This window comes from Herpailurus yagouaroundi, unplaced genomic scaffold, assembly GCF_014898765.1.
Source record: "Herpailurus yagouaroundi ecotype Mexico unplaced genomic scaffold, PumYag 222, whole genome shotgun sequence".
In the NCBI taxonomy this organism is placed as follows: domain Eukaryota; kingdom Metazoa; phylum Chordata; class Mammalia; order Carnivora; family Felidae; genus Herpailurus; species Herpailurus yagouaroundi.
In genome coordinates, this window is record NW_024412453.1 from 15,648,338 (window position 1) to 15,673,474 (window position 25,137).

Below are 25,137 nucleotides of genomic sequence, written 5' to 3' on the forward strand. Positions count from 1 at the left end.
CTGAGCCGGAGTCGGATGCTTAACTGACTGAGCCACCCAGGCTCCCCATTAATGTTTATTTTTGAGAGAGAGAGAGAGAGAGAGAGAGAGAGAGAGAGAGAGAGACCAAGTGAGAGTGGTGGAGGGTCAGAGAGAGGAGGAGACTTAGAATCCGAAGCAGGCTCCCAGCTGTCAGGAGACACAGAATCTGAAGCAGGCTCCAGGCTCCAAGCTGTCAGCAGAGTCCGATGTGAGGCTCGAACTCACAAACATCGAGATCACGACCTGAGTGGAAGTCAGACACTTAAACGACTGAGTCATGCATGCGCCCCTCATTTTGCAGGGTTTAAATCCTGAGTTCCTTCCTGACCACCTTGAGTAGGCACTTCACATCTTGGAGCCTTGGTTTCCACATCTGGAAAAATGGGGAGAGGAAGGAGGGCCAGTTCATCATCTTTGTTGTGGCCATAATTTTACCACTGGGTGCTGATGTCAAAATCCACTGGATGGTATACTTTAAATATATACACTTTATTATATGGCTGTCACACGTCAATTAAGCTGGAATACATAGGCCAACTCCCTAACCCAAGCACTTAGCACAGGGCCTAGCACGTAGTGCAGCACAAGTTGTGATTGTTAATATTACATGTCTTACTTCACTGAAGCTTTTCAAGACCCTATGGAGCAGGTGCCAGAATATTCCCACTTTTCAGGCGGAGAAACTGAGGCTCAGAGAGGTGAAGACATTTCCCCAGGGTCACATAGCTGGGTACCTGGCAGAGTCAGGACTCAAACCCAGCTTGGCTTCAAGCTAAAACCTGATTGGATTTTGTGTTCTGCCACTCGTGGCCTAGCTTATCCATCATTCAGGCCCCCAGACTCTGGAGGAAATGGGGTTCTGACCTTCTGACCTGGCCATTCCCAGGGGCTGTCACACCCTGGACACTGGCCCCAGAAATGCAGCCCTACCGGTCTGGGCAGCATGAGCTCTGGCAGGGCCCCGCAAGGCGGGGTAGAAGGAAGAAAGGCTGGGTGTTTAGGGGAGGATAGCAGTTTTGGGGTAGGGTTGGGCAGCCTGTCCTGCGGGGATCTCAGGCCTGGCAGAGCCTGTCTGGTCCCACCCAGCTCCGCTCTCTGCCCTGATGGCGTGACCTCCTCACTGGGAGGCCCTTACAGCCTGGCTGAGAGGCCCAGGGATGGGCTGGAAATGAAGTGTCTGGAGAGAGGGAGCAGGTTGTACTGGAAAGCAATCCAGGGTTCGGTATGAGGCCTGGATCTGCAAGAGGGACTGAGGGGATAGTAATGCTGGGTCAGAGTGGGTCCCAGCCTGTGGGTCGGGCAGGGGCTGAGAGGTCCCCTGCAGAGCCAAGGGTTAACCCCTCAGTGACTGGGTCCTGAGGGGGAAGGGCCAGGGCTGCCAAGGGACACCAGGGCCTCAGAGTGGCCACTACTCAACCACTGTCAGGAGCTGTTTCAATAGTTGGACAATAAGACATGGCTGTTATAGGTATACACCTGCACCTAGAGAGGGCTGGCAGGATGGTCATCTGAGCAATGGCTCTCTGGGAGGGCAGCAGGGTGCGGCTGCCTGGCAGGCAGTGGGGAGGTGGCCAGGATGGGGCAGTCTGCCAGGAGCCCCCAGCGGGTAGGGGCCGGAGGCACATTCTTGGGGGATGACTCAAGGGGCAGGCAGAGTGGGTGACTCACCATGGACCCTCTCCTGCCTCTGCTGCCAGGGTCCAACCTCCCATCTGGCCCCAAGGGCTTTGTGGGGAGCTCACCAGGCCCCCAGCCCAGGACTGAGTGTGAGTCAGCCCATCTGGGCTGGAGAGCCAGCGTGATTTTTCCATCCCTTGCATTGTTCTGCAAGAAAAGTAAATACATGTTACAAAACACAGGGTGAAGCCGGGCCATTCCCCTCTTGTCCCCTTGAAGAGTGGGGAGAAGAGGGGATCCCATGCCAGGTGCTTGGCACGCATCATGGCACCCTGGCTCTTCCCCATTTTACAGATGGGGAAACCAAGATTCCAGAAGGGTCAGCCACCCCTGACAGGACACACAGGTGGATGTGGCAGAGTCAGGATTCAAACCCAGTTTGGCTTCAAGCTACAGTCTGTGGGCTCTTCCCAGGTGGGTGTAGACCAGGGCCTGAGCATGTACCGCCATCTTTCTGTTCACAGCTGTTTCTCAGGGTGGCCCAGAAACCACCTGCTTCAGTAACCTGGCGGAAGTTGTTTGTTAACATGCAGATTCCCGGGCCCTTCCAGACCCGCCCAACAAGGGGACTCTAGAATCTGCATTTTTAAATGCTCCTCAGGCGGAGGTGAGGTCATACAGTTGGAGACAGGAGATGGCTGTCCACGGGAGGATGGGAGGGGAAGGGGCTGTGGTAAGGAACGGGTTGCTGGGCCATCACACCCCTCTTTCTGGGGCTGGGGGAATGTTGCCCTTCTTGTTTCAGACTGGTTCGCAGGAACACCCCAAACCAGCGAGCGAGCGAACAACTCTCCAGCTGCTGGGGCGACAATGACCGCAAACAAGGAGGGGGTGGGTGACCCTTCAGAAGGTAGTGGCCTCCGGGGGTCAGCAGCCTAGCCCAGCTGCAGAGAGGGGACAGGCTTCAGGGGCCGAGGGCCGCCTGGTTGCCAGAGAACTGGATGGCCGCGCAGGTGCCCTCTCCGTGGGTTTAACCATCAAGCAAACCCGAGGAAAGCCAACACCCTCCCCCGAGCCCCCACCCCCGGTCGGCAGAGGGATGAGTCACTTGGCATACGAGGGCTCTGCGGAACCAAACAAATCCCATCTGCCCAGAGGAGGATGCACAGGGCCAGAACACAGCTCCCACCCCATCCGGCCTGCCCACAAGCCAGTGTCGTGCACACGTGTGTACGCGTGTGCACGCACACAGAGCTGCACCAGCTTGGAGCCCAGCTTGGAGAGAACGGAGGGGGAGGATGGTGAAGCACAGCCCAAATTCCTCCCTGAATCTGCTAATTCTCCCCGAAGCTCCTGGGCCTGACCCAGCTGAGTCAGCGGGAGGCTGGGAGGGTGGAGGTGGGTGGGGGTCCGAGCTCAGGGCTGGAGCAGGCTCACCCAGGAACCAGCCCCGCTGTGCACTGGGCCTCGCAGGGTCTCGATGCTCTTTCCTGGAACAGGAGATAAGAGAGCTTTGCCCCAGGTGGGGAGGGCTGGTCTCCTCCCCCCCCCCCCAACCCCCAGCTTCACCCAGTGGGGGTCTGTGGGGGAGAAGGAATCAGCTGAGGCATTTTGGGCACATGCCATGTTGCCTGGCACAGAGTCCATCCTCAATAAATGAGACACGGCATTAATATAATCAGTGTCATGACTGTTAGCAGCTGAGCTACAAGCAGGCTAACCAGGAAGCGCCCCCAGCCCAGTTTCCTCCCCAAAGCCGACCTTCACCTTTCTAAGAAGTATGGGGAAAGGAGATTCAGAAATTGGGAGAAGTCTAGAGTTTTGACACTGCTTGGAGTTCCTGTAACTGCTTGTACCCCTCAGTGCCACAAGCATCCAGCCTCCAGCTATGGATGTAATGTCCTCCCATTTGTTGAGCCATCACTAGAGACAGAGGGTGTGCCAAGTGGGTGACAACCCATGGGGTCTCGCTCTCTGAGGTTGATGCTATCATTGTGTGGCCATTTCACAGATGAGGACAACTGAGGCCGAGAGAGGCAAGATGACTTGCCCACGTCCACACAGCTGACAGAGACCAAGCGAGGACCCCAACCCAGGTCTCCCAGGCTGCTCCTCCCCATCTTTGGAGCTCTGATAAGGCTCTTCTTCCTCCCAGACTCATCCATGGGGAGGTTGGCAGGTGTATCTTTGTATCAGCTCTTAGACTATCAGCAACTTGAGGGGAGAGCAGCTTCCTGCTTCAGCACAGGGTCTTTTTTCCCCCAAGTTTCCTATCTTTCATGATCTTTATTCCTCAGTATCTCCTGGTCCAGTAACAAAGTCTGAAAAGGAAAGAGGTTACTTCACTAGAGCGTGGTGGTGGGTGAAGCAGAAGAGGGTCATCAGGGAAGGCTCTGGGAGGAGGGAATGCCAGACTTCAGTCGTTTTTAAACAAGTTTTTAAAAAGTAACTGAAAAGGCAATTCAAACACATATAAAAAAATAAAATCGAGACATTTAAAAATAAAAACAGATAAAAAATAAAATCCAAATACTGTAAAAGGGTATACAATGAAAATTCAGATTTCTCTGTCATCCCCCCCTAAGGGGACTCACAGCTTGTGGATCCTTCCAGAAGCTTTCTGTGCATATACATATGTATATTCTCTTCCTCGCACTGTACTTCTGGTGCCTGGCTAAGTGTGTCCACATCAGGCCCTCATTCTTTTCCAGCTGCATAGTTTCGTAGTGTGGATACATCGTGGATTATTTAACCACTTTCTCCCCATGACCATCAGGTTGTCTCCGGAGCTTTCTCCATAGCAACAGTGCTTCCATGACATCCCTTAAGGGATGCTGAGCTCCCATGTGAGAGCCACCCTGTAGGGATAGGCAAGAGAGAGAAGTAAGGAAAGGGTTTACAGGCAGAGTTGCCACATGGGCAAAAGCAGAGGGATCAACAAGGTTTCCTCTTGAGGCCCCGGCTAAGGCCCACTTGGGCGGTGGCGAAGGGGTTGTGGGCGGGTAAACTCTGCTGAGTTAGTGTTCAGGCCCCAAGTCCACCCGCCTCCACCCACACCTGTAATCTGAAACCTTGGCTTCTCCCTGACACCTGTTCCCAATGTTAGCTGGCTGGACCTGAGTCCTTTGGTGCCCTGCAGGCCCCATCCCTTAAGAGAAAGGCCCTTTGCTGTGTTTTGTCTTTTCCCTTTTCTTATCTTGTAGTGGAACCAGGCAGCCGCAGCTGGAAGAGTGTTACTGAGTATCAGCTGGATGAGTGAAGGAAGGAACTCACTGAAAGCAGTAGGCCCTCCCCAAGAAAAATGCACAAATGGGCACATTTTGAAAGAAGCTATAAGGATGCACAGACCCTCTTAAGCTCACCCACAGATGCCTCATTAAGAATAAGATTTTCCAGGGTGCCTGGTGGCTCAATCAGTTGAGCATCCAACTTTGGCTCAGGTCATGATCTCACGACTAATGAGCTGGAGCCCCGCGTCAGGCTCTCTGCTGTCAGTGCAGAGCCCGCTTCAGATCCTCTGTCCTCTCTCTCTCTCTCTCTCTCTCTGCCATTAACATTAACAAACAAAAAAGAGTTAGTTTTTCCTAGCGTCTCTGTAACACTTCAAAACTGAAGTGTTTAAATGGTAGGGACAAGAGATGGCCTAAAGGAACCTGTGTTTCTCAGATGCTCTGAGGTCTGGGGCAGTAAAAGCCCTTGGGGATCAACATCCCCACCAACGTCCTTATTTTATAAAGAAAAACATCTGGGGAAGGGACTAGCCTGAGGACTCTGGATCCCCAGTGGGGGATCCTGCCTCCCTGCCCTGCAGACCTCATGGCTTCTCCTTACCAGCTGGGCTCAGACCCCAGCCCCAGCACCCTCTAAAGTGGCGTGAACCTTCCTTCCCAGCTGTCTGGGCCCCATGTGAGCTCACTCAGACTGTTTACTGCCCAACTGCAGGCTTCTGGAGTAGCACATGCCTAATCTGGGTGCACAGACGCCCACTGTCTAACCCAGGCACACGGTGGCACACGATTTAACCTGGGTACATGCTGGCAGAATTGTGTAACATGGCTAGCTGCTTTTATGACCAGCCACGAAGTGGTTCCATCATGCCAGGGCCTGGAGTTATTCAAGTTTCAAAGGATTCGGCTTGATAATGACGGCCACACTTCCTGCACATTTGGGCCAGGCACCGTGTTACGTACTCTGTGAAATCTCAACAGGTCTCTCCTACTAACCTTTTTTTTGGGCTGGGGGCAGTTGTTATCACTGTTTGGCAAATAAGGAAACTGAGGCTGGGAACGGTCAGCAGCCTTGCCAGGTGTCGGCTGACCGTTTGTGGCGGAAGTCTTGGGGGATTTGATGCGCGACAGGTGCGTGCTTTTCTCAGTCGTCATTGACACTATTACCACCTGAGTGTCATTCACGAGCTAGCCAAGGCACAGAGACCCGTCAGGTCTTTGCCACACCTGTCTGGGCGGGGGACACCTGGGTGTGAGCCAAGGAGAGGCGAGCGTTGCGCGCCAGGGGCAGCCGGGAACCAGGTGAAGGCCCTCAGCCAGGGGGCGCGCCGCGGCCCCCGGGGAGGGGGTGTGAGGGTGGGGCTGGGTGTGCCCGGGAAAGCTGGCGGAGCGCCCCTGCCCACCTGCCAGCCACAAGCGTGCGGGGGCCGGGGTGGGTGGTCGGTGTCCGGATAGGACCGCGTGTCCCACCCCCAGCCCTGGCCTGGCACCCCACTTGCTCGCACCAGGCCTAGGGCTCGCGCCCGAGGGGGCTGGAAGCCCCGCCCGCCCGGTGGCCCCTCCTCCGGGAAGGTAAGCGCCACCTTCTCGGGGAGCGGCCGGGACAGCCGGAGGCCAGCGGGCGCCCCGCCCCCCGTGAGTAGTGACCGGTCGCCCGTGCCGCGCCGCACTAGGGGCTCCCGCGCCGCCGCTCGCTCACCTGTGTCCGCTGCCTGCCCCTCGGTGCGCGCCGGGCCCGCCCGCCTCCCACTGCCAGCCCGGCGCCGCGACCCGCCGCCCCCGCCCGCGCACCCCGAGCGCCACCATGAACTCGCTCTTCAGGAAGAGAAACAAAGGCAAATACAGCCCCACCGTGCAGACCCGGAGGTGAGGAGGCGCCGCATGGCGCTCCCGGGACGCCCTCGGGAAACCCGCGCGCCGTGGGGAGCCCTGGGCGGGGAAGCACTTCTCGGAGCGCGGGGGGGAAGGGCCGGGCCTGGACAGCTGCCGGGGGCCCAGAAAGCACGGCCGAGGGGGCGGGGAGCTGAGCGGGGAGTGCGCGACGTGCGGGAACGCGGCTCCCGAGGGACCCCCCCCCTTGAGCTGGGAAGCACTGCCAGGGTGGGGATGGCGATGGGTTGGGGGCGACCGAAGAGAGACGCGATACTTGGCCCCGGAGAGTTGCAGGAGCCCCGAGGAGCACTCAGTTGGGCACCTAGAGGGCGGGAACTGAGCTGAAGTACAGGGGACCTCCGTGTCCCAGGGTCGCCCTTGCGCTGGGGGTTCTCCTGCGACGGGGAAGCACCGCGGGGGTGGGTAATGGTGTGTCCGAGGACCCTACACCCAAGGTAGGGGTGCCACAGGGACTCAGGAAGCTTCGTCTAGGGGCTCACGGGGGAAGGGAAATTGAGTTGGACGGGGGCTGGCGGGCGTCACTAGCGCTTCTTGGAGAACGGGCAGGTGCTTCTGGCTTGGGGGTGGTGGGACAGTGGGGGGTGGGGTGGTGGTCTGTGTGCTACCTCCCGCAGCAGTTGCCGGTGTCTGCCACCCGGCCCTCCCGAGATTCAGCACGAAAAACCGGTGTGTGTGGGGTCAGTGGATGGGGGGCACAGGCTTAGGCACCCCTTTTTCCTCCCCCTTCTCTGGCAGCCGTGCTGGGGTCTGCGCGGTGGCTGGGCGGCGTCGGGGCCTCCTTCGCGATGCATGACTTGTCAGGGGTGTGCCCCACCCCCACCCCCCCAGCCCAGAAACTGGCGGCGTCTCTGAGCCGCTGGTTCCCAGGGCGGCCTGGGAAGGGAATGACCTGTCTTGATGTGTTTGCGTTGAGCCTGCAGCCCACGTCCGTTTTGATAAGCCTGATGTATTCACTTAATAACCGGTTTAGGGAAGCCTCTTGGAGATGCTGAGATTGAGAGAAGGGGTGGGACTTTGACCCCTGCCTCTTCCCTTCTCTAGCAAATATGAGGTGGGGGCTCCTGGCTAGGAAGGTGCACTTCACCAAGCTTCTCCTGACAAAGGGCTTCATTCAGGTGGGAGACTCCAAACTGCACAGCCCCCCGGCCTGGGACTATCCACCCCCAAGGTATCCTCACCCCCTTCCAGGACCAGCTAAAGGTGAGAAGACTCTGGTCAGGGCTGTCACAGTACCCCTGTGGTCCAGCCCAGGCAGACCCTTAAGACAGGTGCAGGCAGGCCTGGGCACTGGCAGGGGAGTGTGGGCAGTCCGTTGTTTTGAGTTCCAGCCTTTTCAGAAACTGCACCGCCCTGTGATCTCAGGGTCCCCATCTCTCCTATGTTCTGCTTCAAGCTCAGAGACATTTATCTCCCCTTCCAAAGTCCCCCACTCCCCAGCCTCCCCAGACTTTCACAACCCCAGAGATTGGGCAGGGCCCCGCATGCTGTTTCTCTGTGTCTAGGTCCAGCTGGCTCTCAAACCTCGCCGGGGTCCCGTCCAGTCCCCGAGCTGTTCTCTGGGGCATTGCACAATCGCATACTCTGTGCCAGCCACGGAAGACTGTTCTGTTCTCCCCCCACCAAGACTTGGGCCCCTCCAATCCTTCACACATGCACACACCCACACACCAGGAGACGGGCCAGGCCTCACCCTGCCCTCTGCCTCTTCCATCTCTCCGGACCCCAATGCCTCCAGCCCTCTGTCTGGTGCCCCTAATAGAAGGTTGGACCTGACAAGGTTAGGATGAATTCATACACACTGGGAAGGGCTTGGCTTTCCCAACAGAGGATAGGAAGGAAGGAATTCCCATCCTTTAGAGCTGCGTGGACTCTGAGGGCCTGGGGTGGCAAGGATTCAGTCCTACCTCTCTATCCCCCACCCTGTCCCCCTCCCTGCATGCTTCTGGCCCAAAGCAGCCACCCTCTGCCCTTGGCTGACAGCCATTGATCCCAGATGTCAGCTTTGAGGTTTCTTTCTCCAGGAAGCCCTCCTGATTCTCTCCCCGGGATGGGATGGAAAGACTCTGCCTTTGGGTTCCATGGCCTGGAAGAGACACAGTCCTGAGTAGGGGCCAGGTGCTTCTGTACATGGTCTCACCAGACCAGTGCATCCCCTCTGCCCCTTCCCATTCATGGGGACAAGTTCATGGACTGAGTTGTGGGCTGGGAGACAGCCTCCTGCCCCGTTGTCTCAGCAAGAATCTTTGAGTGTTACCTGGTGCCTGGCACTCTCCTTGTAGCTCTCAGATGTGGTCTCTGGTCATGGGGCACTGAGCTCCTTATAGCTCTCAGATGTGGTCTCTGGTCATGGGGCACTGACCCTCAAGTTACTCTTTCACCCCGAGTTTTTTGGGGGCTTCCTTTGAGGGAAGGTGGGGCTGCCAGCAAAATTCAGCATGGAAAAGTGTGTGGCAGCTCTCGCCCTGAGAGCAGAATGCCTCCCTTGTGATCCCAGCTCAGCTGCAGCTGCCGTGGCAAATCAGGGAACCTCTCTGAGCCTCAGTTTCCTCATCTGCAAAGCAGGGATGGTGCACCTAAGTGTCTGTTGCATGGGGCCCTAGGGGGAGCAAATGTGACAACAGACAGAATGCCCTTGGCATGTAGGAAGTACCCAGACAGGGGCTCAGCATCACCGCTGCCAGCTGAGGGAACCCAGGACCAAGAAGCCAGGAGTTGTGACCTTCACACCCAGGCAGTCACAGAAGAGCCCTCCTGGAGAAAACCCGCCCCTCCCTGTTTGTCAGCCTTTTAGCGTCTGAAACTGGGGAGGGCCAGGATGGGGGAACCCCGCTGCTCCTGTCACCCTGGTTCCTAATAACAGGTGTGGGAGCTGATGTTCACACCTGAGCTAATGACAGGGTCAGACCTGATGGTGCAGGTCGCTGAGGATGGGTATCCAGCCCAGTAGGGAAGGTGTGAGGGGACCTGTTCCCACTGTCCTGAACCCTGGTTGAGAGTGCAGCCCCTACCAGCTGCCCCTTCCTGGTTATGCAATCTGGGGTGAGCTGCTTGGCCTCAGAGTCAGTGTTTGCTCACCTGTCGAATGGGCATAAGCATAGGTCGTGCCTGATGATATCATTAGCATGAAGATTAAGTGAAATGACACAGGGAAAGAGTTGAAAGGTGTAGGAGGCCTCAATGTACCATAGCTGTGGTGATTTTAACTATTGAGCAAGTGCAGATAAGGCACCTACTGTGTGCTTGGGATTGAACTGGATGCTGATGGACAGGCTGTGCACTTCACAACTCTAGGTCTGCCATTCCTGGTGGGGGTGGGGTGGGGTGGGGTGGGGCCATGGAGGAGATGTTGACATTCTTCCTGTACCTGATGGAGTTAAGCTTAATTACAAGTGTGCCTTACCGGACCATGTCTTCGTGGTGGGACAGAAAGCTGGATGTACGAGGTCTGTAGCCTATCGGCTCTGGTGCCCCTGATGGGTCTGAAGTTAGAGCTGTCAGCATTAGGGTGGAGACCTGCGAGATCTGGCAGGACTTCCTGGGGAGGTGTCTGACCTGCCATGGGGAGGAGTGGAATAGTTAAGATTCAGCTCTGGAGTTAAACTGAATTCTGCCTCTGTTTGATTTTGTCAAAGAAATTTACCTTCACTGAGCCTCACCTTCTTCATCTGTAAAATGGGACTAATTTTGCCCCTCCACCCAGACCTGTGTCCCAGTAAGCACCCAGCAGCCTGGACTTGCTTCTCAACTTCACCGGGGCTGCATCTGGTTTTAAAGGGGAGGTCCCTGTGTGGGAGGCAGGGCCCCAGGCTTTAAAGGCTGGTGAAAGGGGTGCATGCCCTCCTAGAAACTGGCTACGGTGCCCTGAGTCTCTTTGTGGTTAAGAGCACAGAGTCTGTTGTCAGCCAGATGTGACTTCAAACCTTAGTTTTGCCCCTTGTGTCTATGTGACCTTGGGCAGGTCACTTAACATCTCTCAGTCTTAGTTTCTTCATCTGTGAAATGGGATTGATGATAGCAACCCCCAGCTGGTGAAGTTCCTGGGTGCCCTGCCCCAGACCTGACTCACAGTGAGCACTCAATAATACAATACACACTTTTAAGGGTAAGGACAGTGTTGAGCCCATGCAACTAACTGGTCTCCTCTCCCTGGGTGGGGCAGGCGCTCAGCTGACTGTCATCCAGTCCCCTTAACATTCACGTGGCCCCCACTTCAGACGCCTGGAGACACACATGCACACCTTGATCAGCGACAGCTGGAAAGCCCGGAGCCATTTGGAGAGGGTTCTGTCAGCAAAGCCCACCTCCAACCATATGGGAGACTTGTACTGGAGTGATCTGCCCAGCCATTTCTCAAGCACCTACTGTGTGCCCCGCATGGCCATGGGTATTATAGCCTCTCATTCTGACACCGTGACAGCCAGGCTGGTGTTTGTGGCTCCTTTCACAAAGGATGACACTGAGGCCAAGAGTAAAGGCGCTCATCTTGGGCTCATAGTTCACAGGTGGCTGATGCTGGGGGGCCCAGGAGCCCCTGGGAAGGGAAACTAGGTCTTCCCACCCACACCTGGGTCTGGTGGCAGCTGTCTCCAGGGACTGCCCCAGGCCAGATGGTGGAGTCACTGGCTTTTGTATTCCCTGACTCCGCCCCAGCAACCCTGTCACGCCTCTCCTCTCCCTGGCTTTGCCCTCACTTGCCCAGTCCTTTTTCTTGGCAGAGGCAAGGAGACCTGATAAATTAGATTCAGAACAGAACAGCACTGAACCTTTAGAATGGCTGCTGTGGCATTTCAAGCATTGTCAGGGGCAACCATCTAGGGACAGGAAGTTTTGGGGGAGAGGCTTAGCTCAATTCATACTATTTAGGCAACACCCTAAGGAGGGGTGAGGGGCACCCAGAAGGCCCCGGGGAGAAGAAGCTGCATTTCAAAGCAAGGACCTGGGATTCCCAGCTCCTTTTACTCCAGGCAAGGCTACCTGCCAGTCTCCCAGCCTGCCTGCCCCAGCCTGTCTCTGGAGGGGGAAGAAGGAAGTGGCCTCTGGTCTTTGTTCTCTCTGCTTTTGGTGGTCCTGCGTTTAGCCTCCTGAGCCTGGGAAGGGAGTCCCCTGGGCCCCAGGCAGGAGGCTGCTGGGCCAGCCCTGCACTTTCATCCGCTTGGCCTGCCAGCGTAGCTGGAAGCCCAGGCCCTCTTGCCTGGCGTACTTGGAGTAGTAGCCTCTTCATAGTTTGTGCTTCCACTCTGACACCTCAGTCCCTTCTCCCCATGGCTGCCAGGGAGCTCTTGGCGAAATACAAATCTGATCTTGTCCCCTGTAGCTTAACCCTTGCCCCAGGCTTCCCTTTGCTCCCAGGCCCTGGTTGCTGCAGCCCTGCATAGCACAAATGTGTGCCCTTCACCCTGTCCTTTCCACACTGCATCCAGCCACATGGCCTTTGCCCACACTGTTCCTCCTGCCTGGAATGCCCTTCCCACCCCTTTTGGCTCATTTCTCTTCCTCTCTCTTGGTTGGTCTCCGTTCCTTAGGGAAGCCCTCCCTAACTTTTTGTCTTGCCCATCTCCTGGGTCTTAGCTCAGTAGCCATTTGACCCTGCCCCTTTGGGCAGATGGGAATGAAGCTCTGTCTCCTTCCCCTCCTCGTGTCCCCCTCCCCGAGACTGGCTGGTGCAGCACATGTCCTGAATGCATGATTGAGGGTGAGCCATGGGGGACTGCTAAGATTCTCTCCCTCCTTAAACCTGTCACAGAGCACACAGTGGCGTGTGGATGCACACACTCACTGACCAAGAAAGTCAGGGGGGGAACAGAATGAGGGCCTGGATAGAGCACAGCTCTGACTGTAGTCCCTGTCCAGACACCTTCTGTGTGCTCCATAAACAGGCAGCAGCAACAATGCACGGTGGTAAGTGCTAAGATAGTGAAGGCAGAGGGGCCCTGGCCCAGCCAGTGGGTTTCTGGAGGACCCCCCGGGAAGTAGGTGGAACAGGAGACACCGGGGAGAGGGGTGGGGATGCGGCAGAGGAGGTATGCATCCACTCCCACTCGCGTAAGCATGAAAAGTCATCAGTGGATAAAGTTAATGAAGGATACAAAGAGTATGTTTGTGTACATTTTAAAAAACATTCATGCAAAGCAATGTAATGTTTTTGGATGCAGACACAGATATGTAGTGAAAGTCTAAAACAGGCTGAGGAGGAAACCAGCAGCTTTAAAATGACCCCACCCCAGAGGAGGGGGCTGAAGGGATAAGAGGTGATCACATCATATTTCTTTGTAAACAAAACCCAGAGCAAATAGGGTAGTGTGAGAACATCAGCTAAGACTTGGTGGTAGGATTCTCTTCTGTACTTCTCTGTGTGTTTGAGCTAGACCATGAGTGTTCAGGTCTTTTATTTATTTATTTATTATTTTTTTAATGTTTATTTATTTTTGAGACAGAGAGAGACAGAGCATAAATAGGGGAGGGGCAGAGAGAGAGGGAGACACAGAATCTGAAGCAGGCTCCAGGCTCTGAGCTGTCAGCACAGAGCCCGACGCAGGGCTCGAACTCACGGACTGCGAGATCATGACCTGAGCCGAAGTCAGATGCCTAACCGACTGAGCCACCCAGGCGCCCCAGTTCAGGTATTTTAAAGTGAGGTGTGAGAGCGTCTCAGAGTCCAGTCAATAGTGGGAGAAGGGGTCTCAGGGAAGAGGAGGAGGTACCTCAGGAGGGACAGGTGCTGAGGCCAGAGGAGCGAGAATGGAGAGCAAGCAGGATGGTTCTGGATGGGGAGACACAAATGGAAAGTCTCAGGAAGTGGGGAAGGTACTTTGTTCACTGGTGACCTTTCAGGCTTATGCACGTGATGCCTCACCCTTCCCCCCCCCCTGCACCGTCCCCCACCTTCCCCCCACAGGTGGGAACATACAAGAGGCTCTGGGGTTGAGCTGCTCTAAATTATGATCATGTTGTGTTTCTGAGGTAATAGTACCCAGATCTCTGTCTTCCAGGTGAGGCTCAGAGTTTCAGTAGCTGTCTGAAGATCTGAGCTGCTCTAACATGGGCATTCTGAGCCGGGAGCAGTGCTGGAGTGTGCCAGCTGGCCGCCTGGCCCACCCTTTGCTGGGCGAGGGGTGTGTCAGGTCTAACTTCGCGCCCGGCTGCTCACTGGCTAGCAGCCCCACCTGCTGTCTGCTGACCCTGAAAAGCTGCGTGGCTGCAGGGAAACAGTCCTGTGCAGAATTCCTTGCTGCCCCAGCAGCCTGGGCTCAGATTTCAGACTCATAACTTTTATGGTTTCCACCCTCCATCCTGGGCACAGGGACATTGTGGTTCCAACTGAAAGTTGAGGAAGCATTCGGAGTTTGTGCCAAGAACTGAGAGGGCTGCCCCAGATAAGCAGCTTGACTCTTCCCAAGTATAAAATGGGCAACCAATGCCCCCTTGTTCCTGAGGGGGAAGCTGAGGCCCATGGGCAGGGACAGAAGGCATGGTGAGTAGAGTAGAAAGAACCCGAGTTTGGGAGCCGCAGACCTGCCCTTTAGGCCTGGGTGTGCTGCTTGTCAGCTGTGCCGCTGGCCTCATTCCCGCCCCTCTCTGGGCTTGACGAAGGCAGTCACTTCATGCTGTACAGTCACTCCACACCCCCCAAGAACGGTGTCAACCACATAGTAGGTATTCAGTAAACGGTGGTGGAAGGTCTGTTTTGAGTCTGAATTGTAGGAGTGTAAGACTGTGGAGAGGATTGGCATGTAGTCGGTGCTTAATAAATGGAGACTGGCACTCCTTGACCACTGGTCTTGAACCCAGAATGATGTCCTGACACCTGGGTGCACCGAGATTCCCTGGAGCCCTGTTTAAACCTTGTAAAAATCTTCAAGACTTGCCTTGGTATTACCTGCGGCAGCTTGAACTTCTGCACATGTGGGGTTATGAGAGTCTGAAAGCACATGCCTGACATGGGCCTGGAGGTAGGGTGGCCTTCACTGGGTGGAAACAGATTGGGTCACCAAGAAAGGGAACCACAGTTACTATACCAGCAATCTTCTCAGCTTAGGATATACTTCCCCAGGATTAATAGATGGGTGTATAGGATTTTACTGCCTAATTACCATGGCAGTTTCTAGTAAGGAGAGTATCAGTCAATTGACCAATCAATCTGGTATTTACTGGATGTTTCCTGTGTACTGCTTTCTTACAAGACTTCCTTCCTGTAGAGATCTGGGGATTCTTCCTCAATCTGCTCCCCTTAACACTGCGACACAATGCTGTGGTTTGTTTCCTGGTTCCCAGCCCTGGCTGCACATTAGAATCATCGCGGGAGCTTTTAAAAGGGATGTCCAGGCCGTGTCGCAGACTGATGAAGTCAGAATCTCTGGGGTGGAGCTCGCACTTCAGTCTTCTGTTGGGTAGCCAGGGGCACACACCACACATTTACACTGATTACTTCCACCCCTCTTGTCCTTGAGGTGTGCCCACCTTGCTTTCCTTTGCCTTTTCAGTAGCAGCTGCCTGGTCTGTTGTGCTGTATTCTTTTACTCTCAAACTTCCTGCATCTTTCCGTTTCAGGTGTGTGTTTTGTAAAATGGCACAGAACTGCTTTTGTTTTGTTTTGTTTTGTTCTTTGTTGTTGTTTTTTGTATTCTCACCCAAGAGTCTTCTATTTTAATAGGAGAGCTTAACTCATTCATGTTTATTGTAATGACTGATGTGTTTGGACCTATCCCTGCCATGTTAGTTTGTCTTTCCTATTCATCATGCTTTCTCTTTGTTTCTTTTTGGCCCTTCTCTGCATTTTATTGGATCAAGCTATATTTTCACAATTTTTTTTTTCCACAATTAATATAGGATAGAAGACCTGAATGGGACAGAGTGGATGAAAATACCCTGGCCCAGGCAATTATAGTCATCAGGGTGTTTTTTCTAATCATGCCTATTAAGTTATAAAACTTTGAGCTTACATTATCTTTTTGGGGGTGGGATGGCCTAACTCAAGGCCTTGCATAGGTTTGGGGTTCAATAAATAAGTATTGAATTGAGCAGATGTTTGATAGCATGCTAATAATTCCTGTCTCAGGGGCTGGTAATGGAGAAGGGCCTATTTGGGGGCGGAGACATGACAAGGAGTTGGGAGGGGGTGGTGAAAGTTTATTCAGCAATCACTGATTCCCTGGAAAACTGACTGGGGTCACAGTAGTCACCAGTCTGGATGCTTACTAGCCCAATGGCCCCAGGCAAGTTGCCCCTCCTCCCTAAGCTCAGTCTATACACTGGGAGCAATTGCACTTAGTACCAATCTTGAGGGGTTGTTAGGAGAATCAGAGTGGAAACGTGTGTCAGGCACTGGGGTAGGGTGTGGCCCAGGGAGGTGTTCCTTCTGCGCCAGCTCCTTCCTCCCAAAAGGCCTGCTCAGAGAGACAGACTGGGATCCCCTCATGGTGGCATCTTGGGAGAAGTTCTCAGACTCATTTGCCACCACTGTTACTCAACCAGCAGGATTCATTGTATCAAGGAAGACGCCAACGAGATGTAAATCACTACGCCTTCCCTGAGTGGTGAACACCTTGTTGATTCATCCTAGATCCCCAGTGTCTCCCTGTCATTTTGTGGTTTGGTATTGATGTCCCCCTTGTTCTGAGAAGGTGGCTCTGGAGTCTGTTCAAATCTAGGCACTGCTACTTCCCAGCTGTGTGATGTAGGGTGGGTTTCTCATCCTCTCCAAGCCTCCATCATCTTCATCTGGAAAATGGGGGTGTAGGAATTGCGGCCATGCAATAAAACATCTGCTCAATTCAATACCTATTTATTGAGCCCAAGCCTACGCAAGGCTTGGAATTAAGGGCAACAAAGGGCCCCCCAAAAGGTGACTACATTCTTTCTGTCCAAAAGTTTATAGCTTAATGGGCAGGATTTTTTTTTTTTTCAATGTTTGTTTATTTTTGAGAGAGTGCACGCACAGAGGAGGTAGGGGAGGACAGAGGATCTGAAGCGGGCTCAGGGCTGACAGCACAGAACCTGATGTGGGGCTCAAACCCACAAACTGACATCATGATCTGAACTGAAGTTGGTGGCTTAACCGACTGAGCCACCCAGGTGCCCCAATCAGCCAGGCAGTATTTAAAGAAAACGGGAGGGGGGGGCGCCTGGGTGGCGCAGTCGGTTAAGCGTCCGACTTCAGCCAGGTCACGATCTCAAGGTCCGTGGGTTTGAGCCCCGTGTCGGGCTCTGGGCTGATGGCTCAGAGCCTGGAGCCTGTTTCCGATTCTGTGTCTCCCTCTCTCTCTGCCCCTCCCCCGTTCATGCTCTGTCTCTCTTTGTCCCAAAAATAAATAAACGTTGAAAAAAAAATTAAAAAAAATAAATAAAGTGAGAAAACGGGAGCTGAAGGACACCCAGCACCAGAAATAAGCCTTCCACCAGGTCTGGATGTTGCCAGGGAGCTGCTTATGCCCTGGCTGGCCCTAGAGGCAGGCAGGACCCAGGCGAGGATGACCCTGGCCAACAGGCAGCCAGGTAATTTCTCTGGGCTCTGGGATGGGTGAGGCTGGTTCTGGGGAGAGGTGTGCACTCCTATGCATTCCAGACATTCCAAAGCTGATGCCTCCTGCCTACCCTTCCCGTACTCCTGTGCACACCCACTGAGACAGAATTAACCCCAAAAGGGAGGGACAGTAGACGTGATCAAGGGGAACATGGGGGGCTGACTTCAGGCTGGAAGACAAGGTGGTCCTGGCCAAGAAAAGAGGGCAGTTCCCACTAGATGTGACCTGTGCCTACCACACCCCATCTCTACACACAGAAAGAGAAAGTTGGGTTGTGACCAGTGGGGGACAGAGCAGTTATAGGCAGGCAGGGACAGCTGGGGCAGGGGCTTATGGCAGGGCTGTGGCACTTCTTGTCTCTGGGGGTGTGATCTATTCCCAGAGTGGCAGGTCATGAAAGAGGCCAGGACAGGAAAGAGGCCTGCCTGAAGGGAGGATGGCTAGGAAGCTAGCCAAATGCCCCTGACTCTGACTTGTGGCCTATGGCCAAGCATGCTGCAGCTCTGGGGGCCTGGAAGGGTCATTGGGCTGTGGTTTATGTGCCCTGGCACTCTACACCCAGGTGCCATGCTCTGCTGGGTACAGCTGGGAGCCCTGGATTGTTTTGAAGTCAGACAGCCAGGAACCTGTAGATAAGGCCTGGCCTTGGGACAGGTGCCTGGGCAGCCTGAGTTGGTCTGGTGGGATAGTGGCAGAGAGCAAAGGGAATGATAATTTACTAAGTGTCCCTAGGGACCAGGCTCTGAGCAGGACCACTAGATGTCCTGAGCTTTATTATGGAAGAACTGACGGGCTTAGAGCCAAGTGGTCCGGAAGGCACAGAATCACCTAAAATTGCACCATCCTCCTTGGGAACCACTGCCCTCATGAAGTGTGCTTAGAACTAGCTCAGATGTGCTGCAGGTTAAGACTACATGCTGGGCTTTGGAAGACATGATATGAAAAAGGCTTGTAAAATATCACATTAATAATGTTCTGGGGTGCTTGGGTGGCTCAGTTGGTTAAGCCTCTGACTCTTCATTTCGGCTCAGGTCGTGATCTCACGGTCGTGAGATCAAGTCCCATGTCAGACTCTGCTTGGTGTTTTCTCTCTCTCTCTCTCTCTCTCTCTCTCCCTGCCTCTACCCTGCTCACACGCTCTTTCTCTCTCTCTCTCAAAATAAATGAACATTAAAAAAAAATTATGTTCTGTCGACTACCTGTCAAAATAATTTTTTAGATATATTAGGTTAAATAAAATATTGTGTAAACATTAAGTTCACCTATTTCTTTTGACTTTTTTCATGTGGCTGTGAGAAAAATTTACAAACATGGCTCGCAGCCTGTTTCTGTGACACAGCAGTGCCCTTGAACACAAAGGGACATAATACCAAACCCTCTCTTGGGGGCGTTTCCCACCTATTAAATGTGTCTTTCCGTTTGCCACTCTGCTAGTAGATACCATAAGCCTGTTTATGGATGAGGAAATTGAAGTGGGCAGAGGAAATGGCACGTTGAGTTTCGCCAGACGCTGGCACAGCTCATGGACGCGTTGCTGGGACCAGCATTGTGTTGAGACCTGTACACATGGCAATGGACGAAACAGACCGAAGCCCAGAAATTCTGAGCCATTCCCATGGTGCTTTACAGGGATTGTCTCCTTGAAGTGTCTCAGCCCCCTGGGGTGGGACCGAGTCTTAGCTCCATTTCACAGAAAACAGGTACAGGGAGGCTAAGGAGCCCACCCAGGTCAGACCAACCCCAGAGTCCACGTTTGTTTCCCTGCATCAAGATGACTCCGTTTGCAGGCAGGATAGAGAGGAAAATGGGCCCGCTGGTTCAGCGTGACTTGGGCACAGAGGGCTGAAGACGGCAAGGGTAGCTGTCACTGCTAGCTGGAGGGTTGGTCATTCGCAGTGTCCTTGGAGGGCCTGGGTCTCTCGTGGAGGGCGGAGGCTGGGAAGCAGGCTCGGGAAGGAGATAGAGAGGCTGAGCGGTCCAATGGGCCTGTAGCCAGTAAACCAAGTCTTAGCCAGGATGGTCCCGGAGGAGATCTAGGGACAGAGACCCGTAGAAGGCACAGCCGCTGCAAAAGCCCTGAGGAAGAAAAAGCTGGGCACAGGTTGAGGGCTGAGGGTCCTAGGCTGTGGGCAGGAGCGTGAGCTCTGGTCTCAGAGCATTTGGGTGCCCTGGCAAGTTGGAGGCTGGACGGTGGTGAGATCTGGTTGCATTGTTGAAATGCCCTGACGCTGGCTCGGGAGACGGTTGGGCGTGGACAGTGGTCCAGGTGAGCGACAGCAGCCTTGATCAGGTTGAGACCGTGGAGCACAGGGAGGGTGGAGGCACAGGAGACTGGCTCCCAGGAGGACCCAGGGGAGGGGAAGGCGGGCATCTGGGGTTCTGCTTGAACAACCAGGTAGACAGGCCCATCTTGCCGCTTGTGTGGTTTCCCTCCTGCAGACAGGGGAAAGTCTTGAGAACAACAGAAACCCTGTGGTGGAAACACCCACGGCCTTCAAACCCCACATCTGATTCTAAGCCCAATCCCAAGATAGTTCCGCCCCACCAGGCCTGGGACCCACACCCTCCCAGCAGCCTCACTGCCCATATATGCCACACCAGCCTCTCCCTGCATGGACTGGGGGACACATGTCCAAATGTTGAAGTTACCTGAGAAGCTCCCGTGCCTGGGCGAGGGGACATCCTCAAGGAGGAGCCAGAGCATGTCTTGGCTTGTACGAGGATCAGCGTGAATGGCACGGTAGCTTTCTTTAACTTCCCGGTGCCAGCGGGTTCTGACATTGGGACTGGGCTGCTGGCTTCTATCAGCTCCTTAAAAGGAGCCCAGGTCTCTGGACAGTGACCCCAAGTGGAAGCAGAGAGCCCGGGCTGTCCCATGCAGCAGCATTTTCTCATTTAACCCCTGGCCCAGCTCGGTGGCATGCGTTTTGTGATGACCCCCACTGACAGATGGGGAAACTGAGGCTCAGAGAGGCTGAGTAATTCACAATGTAGTAAGGACTGAGACAGGATTCAAATCCAGGCCAGCTGCCTTCTTTCTGGGTGCTTTAATCCTTAGGCCATACTGCCCCTTGAGCTGTGGAAAAGGGTGAGGGACACCTGCACAGAATTAAAGTGGGAAGAGGGGCCTAGCGGTGGGGGGATGGGGGGTGGATGAGTGTCTCCTGAGATGCCTGTGTTCTCTTTTCCTGCCCATGTACTCCATCTACGGTGTCTAGGTGACCTGGGTGCCACCTCTGTCCCCATTTCTCTGGAAATGCTGTCCCCTGCTGGCCAGCTGACCAGCTCCCCACATTGCTGCTGACCTACTGGGCTGTGAGTGGCCACCTGTAAAGCAGGTTGGACTGTGGTTATTGAGTTTCTAACTCCTGGTGAGAGAATGGAGTACCTGATGCCATTTAAGGCTCTCACACTCTCTCCCTGCAGTTCTAATGCTCTGAGTACATCCTGGACACAAAGAGGTACCTGTTCCAGGCTGGCGCCTGCGGCTCAGACCCAAAAAGCCCTTGTTTGTCCCTCAACATGTCCTCAAACCTGGCCCAGGGCTCTGAGGACATGCCAGGTAGCCCCCTGACCAGCCTGCCTCCCATTTTTCCTTCCTTGTGCCAGGAGTCTCATTCGCAGGCGAGGCCATATAAATGGGGCACCTTGGACAGGACCCTCGCCCTCCTGGGCCCTTGCCAGACTCTGGCTTCCTCTGCCCAGGTGAAAAAAATGAGGGCCCGTTCTCTGCAGAAATGGGCCCCAATCTGCCAGTGACCCCCACCTGCTTGTGCAGCCCTCACAGCAGCACCCGGGCTGGGGGCTGTTGTGGAGACAGCTGTATCCTGAGTCCCACCAGCCTTTGCCAGGTGGGGTCTTGGGCCACGGCACCCCACCTCCTCTCTGCCTATCCATAGGGGATTGTCCCGGATGCCATTCCCATCACCAAGAAGCATCGGCTCCTGTAGGGGTTTGCCGGAAAACCCAGAAATCTAGAAGGAAACTTTTCTTTAAAAACTATAGACTAGGGGTGCCTGGGTGGCTCAGTCGGGTCAGGCCCATGGGTTTGGGCCCCATGTCAGGCTCTGTGCTGATGGTGCAGAGCCTGCTTGGGATTCTCTCTCTCCTTCTCTCTCTGCCCCTCCCCTGCTCACACTACACTGTCTCTCTCTCAAAAATGAATAAATAAACTAAAAAAAAAAAAAAAAAAAAGCTAAACTATAGACTCATTTCTGACTCCCCAGTTTTCCCCTAATGTCCTTTTTCTGTTCCAGGACCTCAACATTGCATTTAGCAAAATCACATCTCCTTGACTCCTCCAGGCTAACACTTCCTCAGTCTTGTCTTTCGTTACCTTGATGCTTTTGAAGAGGGCTGGTCAGGGGTTTGTAGACCGTCTCGCAGTCTGGGCTTGTCTGCCGGCTCCCAGCCATGAGGTGGAGGTCATGTATTGGAAAAGGTTCCTTGGAAGCAATCTTGTGTCCTCCTTGGTACCCAGTGTCGGGAGTTCTACCCTGTCGACATGGCTTCTGTCCTTGCCACTGTGAACTTACCGATTTTTCAGAAGGAACCTGTTTTACAGAACCAAGTGCCACTGGCAGCAGGAGTCCGTGTGCACAGCTCGGGGAGCGGTGTGAGGGCTCAGGTGCATTGTGAATGGCACCCCCACCGTGGGGAGTACAAGTGCAACGAACACGTGTTGTGTGAATGAATGGTCATCCTCACCATTCGTGAGGCGCCTACGATGTGCTGGATAATTTGAGTTCCTTCACTGAACGAGTACTGTTTAAACGTCTCCTAGGCACCAGATACTGATTAGGCGCTGGTGAAACCAGGGACACCCCACTCGTGCACCTAAATGATCTCTGATCTGCTTTGGGGACTCCAGAGGCTGCCCTGAACCTCCAGCTCGGTCCATGAACCCCACAATGGTCTTTGAAACTCGATTCAGGTGTTTCTAGAAATGTTCCTGACCCTCCCCCACCCACCTCACTCAGCTAGGGAGGATGGACTATTCCCATTTTACAGATGGTGAAACAGAGGTTCGGGAACATCAAGCAGTTTCTCCAAGGTTATACCAGTGGTTGGCACAGTCAGGATTTGAACCCTACCTGGCTCCAGATACCGGCCACCTCCTCTATGAGTTTGGGTAGGGGCCTTTGCTTCCGAGGGCCATGGTTTGCTCATCTGTGTAATGAGCAGGTGAAGCTGGATGGCTTCCCAGACACCTTCTAGTGCCAAAGGCCACTGCCCTGAGGACCTGTGTCCGTGTTAAACTTCTGAGTAAGTAGAAGGAGGCTGGGTGTGTCCCTCTCTAAGCCTGTCACTCAGACCTGCCTCCCTTTTCCGGGGTGGGGGCACCTCAGCTTTCCTGGCTCAGCCGGTGATTGTCATCTCTGTGGGTGCAACAGCACTGGACGGGGGTGGTGGGGAAGGGCTGTATCTTGGTCTCCATCAGCCAGGCCGATGCCCCATCTGGCTGCCCCGGTGGGGCTTATTAGTGAGATGAAAAGCTGGACCTGCCAGGCCAGTTCCCAGCCCTTTGGGGATCTGTGCCCCCCTCCCTGCAAGTTCCTGACCTGCCCACATTCTTGCACTCCTGGCAGGAGGCTTTGAGCTCTCACAAGAACACTGCCCTGGGCTCTCCTGGCCAAAATGCAGGATCTTATGGGGCTCTCATTCAGGATCCAAACCCACAAGGCAAAAGTGCTAGGACTGTGTTCCAGAGGCCTGGATTAGAACCCCAGCTCTCCTTGTTTTCTGGCAATCAGACTGTGGCCAAGTTATTGAATCACTTTGTGCCTCAGTTTCCCCATCTGTAAAGTTGGAGAACATGGCTACTGCAGGCTCTGGTAGGATTAAAGAAACTAATCTATATGTGACTTGCTTAGCACCGATGGGCAAGTGGTGGACTCTGCGTGTTAACTAGCATCTTCCAGACAGCTGAGCATAGGCTGGAACTGGTCTAGCTTTCACGGAAAACAGGATAAAAGGCAGGAAGGCTCAGAGGTTGGCAGAAGAAGAAACACGTCCCTATCACTTAAAAATGGCACTTGACAATATTTTCGTTTTCAGCTTTATTTATTTATTTATTTACTTATTTATTTTTCAATGTTTATTTTTGAGAGCATGCAAGAGTGGGGGACGGGCCGAGAGAGAAGAAGGGAGGGACGGAGAGAAAGGGGGACAGAGGATCCAAAGCGGGCTCTGTGCTGACAGCAGAGAGCCCGATGCGGGGCTCAAACTCATGAGCCGTGTGATCATGACCTGAGCCAAAGTTGGACCCTTAACCAGCTAAGCCACCCAGTGCCCTGGTATCAGCTTTATTGAGAGATAACCCACATACTGTACCATTTACTCATTTAAGGTGTACAATTAAGTGGTTTTTAATTACACAGCTATCACCACAGCCAGCTTTAGAATATTTTCATCACCCCAAAAAGATACCCCATAACCCTTCAGAGCTTATTTGACGGCCCTCCTGCCCACCCCCTCACCCCCACTCAGCCTGGGCAGCCACTAATATGCTTTCTGCTTCTATGGATTGGCCTATTCTAGATACTTCATATAGATGGAGTCATACTGTATGTGACATTTTGTATCTATCTCCTATCAGTGTGATGGTTTTGCAGTTCATCCACGCTCTAGCAGGTGTCAGTTTGTGCCTCCTTTTTATGCTGAGTACTATTCCATTGTATGAATCTTCCACATTTTGTGTATCCATTCATCGGTTGATGAACATTTGTGTTGTTTCCATTTGGGGGCTCTTGTAAATAGTGCTATTATGAACATTTGTGTTTGATTCAACTTTTCATGTGGACCTATGTTTTAATTTCTTTTGGGAAGATACTTAGGAATGGAATTGCTGGGTCATGTGGCAACTTTATGTTTAACTTTTGTTTTCGTTTTTGTTTTTTGAATTTTTTTTTTGAATTTTTTTTTTTAACGTTTATTTACTTTTTGAGAGAGAGAGAGCATGAACGGGGGAGGGTCAGAGAGAGAGAGGGAGACACAGAATCGGAAGCAGGCTCCAGGCTCTGAGCCATCAGCCCAGAGCCCGACGCGGGGCTCGAACTCACGGACCGCGAGATCGTGACCTGGCTGAAGTCGGACGCTTAACCGACTGCGCCACCCAGGCGCCCCTCGTTTTTTAAATTTTTTTAACGATTATTTATTTTTTGAGAGACAGAGCATGAGCGGGGGAGGGGAAGATAAAGAGAGGGAGACAGAGAATCGGAAGCAGGCTCCAGGCTCCGAGCGGTCAGCACAGAGCCTGACACGGGGATCGAACTCACAAACCGTGAGATCATGATCTCATCCAAAGTCGGATGCTCAACTGACTGAGCCACCCAGGCGCCCATAGGTTTAACTTTTTGAGGGAGCAACTTCCAGAATTTCCAAAGCAGCCCCACCATTTTACAGTTCCCACCAGCTGTGAGCAAGGGGTCTGATTTCTGTGTATCCTTGTCACCAAATCGTTATGGTCTTTTTGATTATTGCCTTTTTAGTGGGTGAGAAGTGATATCCCATTGTGGCCTAGGGCACTTGGCATTGTAAGTTCATCTGTTACATGCCTAGGATGTGCTGGCAGTCCTGTAGGATTGTCACATGGGGTCATTAAAGGCATCGACTTGGGGGCCTGCCTGGGTTGGAATTCTGGTTCTAACACTTAATTACTGTGTGACTTTAGGAAAGTTACTGAAACTCGTTGGTCCTCAGATTCCACATCTGCAAAGGGGGGATAATAAGATGATTACCCACTGGGCCAACACCTACCTCCCAGAGTTGTCATGAAAATTAAGTAAGAAATGAGTGGAGAGCCTGGCGTGTGGAAAGCAAATCTGAGCTCGTAGTATTTTGGGGACAGCAGTTGTTGC

At 53.7% G+C, this 25,137-nt stretch overlaps 1 protein-coding gene and 1 long non-coding RNA gene across 3 annotated transcripts in view; one reads left to right on the forward strand and one right to left on the reverse strand.

Moving 5' to 3' along the window:
- Positions 1-218: 218 nt before the first annotated feature.
- LOC121019566 (uncharacterized) lies at positions 219-5,106 on the reverse strand. The gene is made up of 4 exons (XR_005785684.1): positions 5,001-5,106; positions 4,233-4,496; positions 1,690-3,959; positions 219-394 (listed from the first exon to the last, which is right to left on the reverse strand). It is a non-coding gene; the product is annotated as an uncharacterized LOC121019566 (long non-coding RNA).
- A 1,383-nt stretch (positions 5,107-6,489) lies between these two features.
- The window catches only part of PPL (periplakin), a 45,688-nt gene continuing 27,040 nt past the window's right edge, over positions 6,490-25,137 (forward strand). Inside the window, exon 1 of one of the 2 annotated variants that reach the window (XM_040459085.1) lies at positions 6,490-6,731. In XM_040459085.1, the coding sequence (XP_040315019.1) occupies positions 6,670-6,731 (62 nt within the window). In that variant the 5' untranslated portion in view covers positions 6,490-6,669. The remainder of the gene's footprint in view (positions 6,732-25,137) is intronic. The other variant, XM_040459084.1, reaches the window with a different exon arrangement.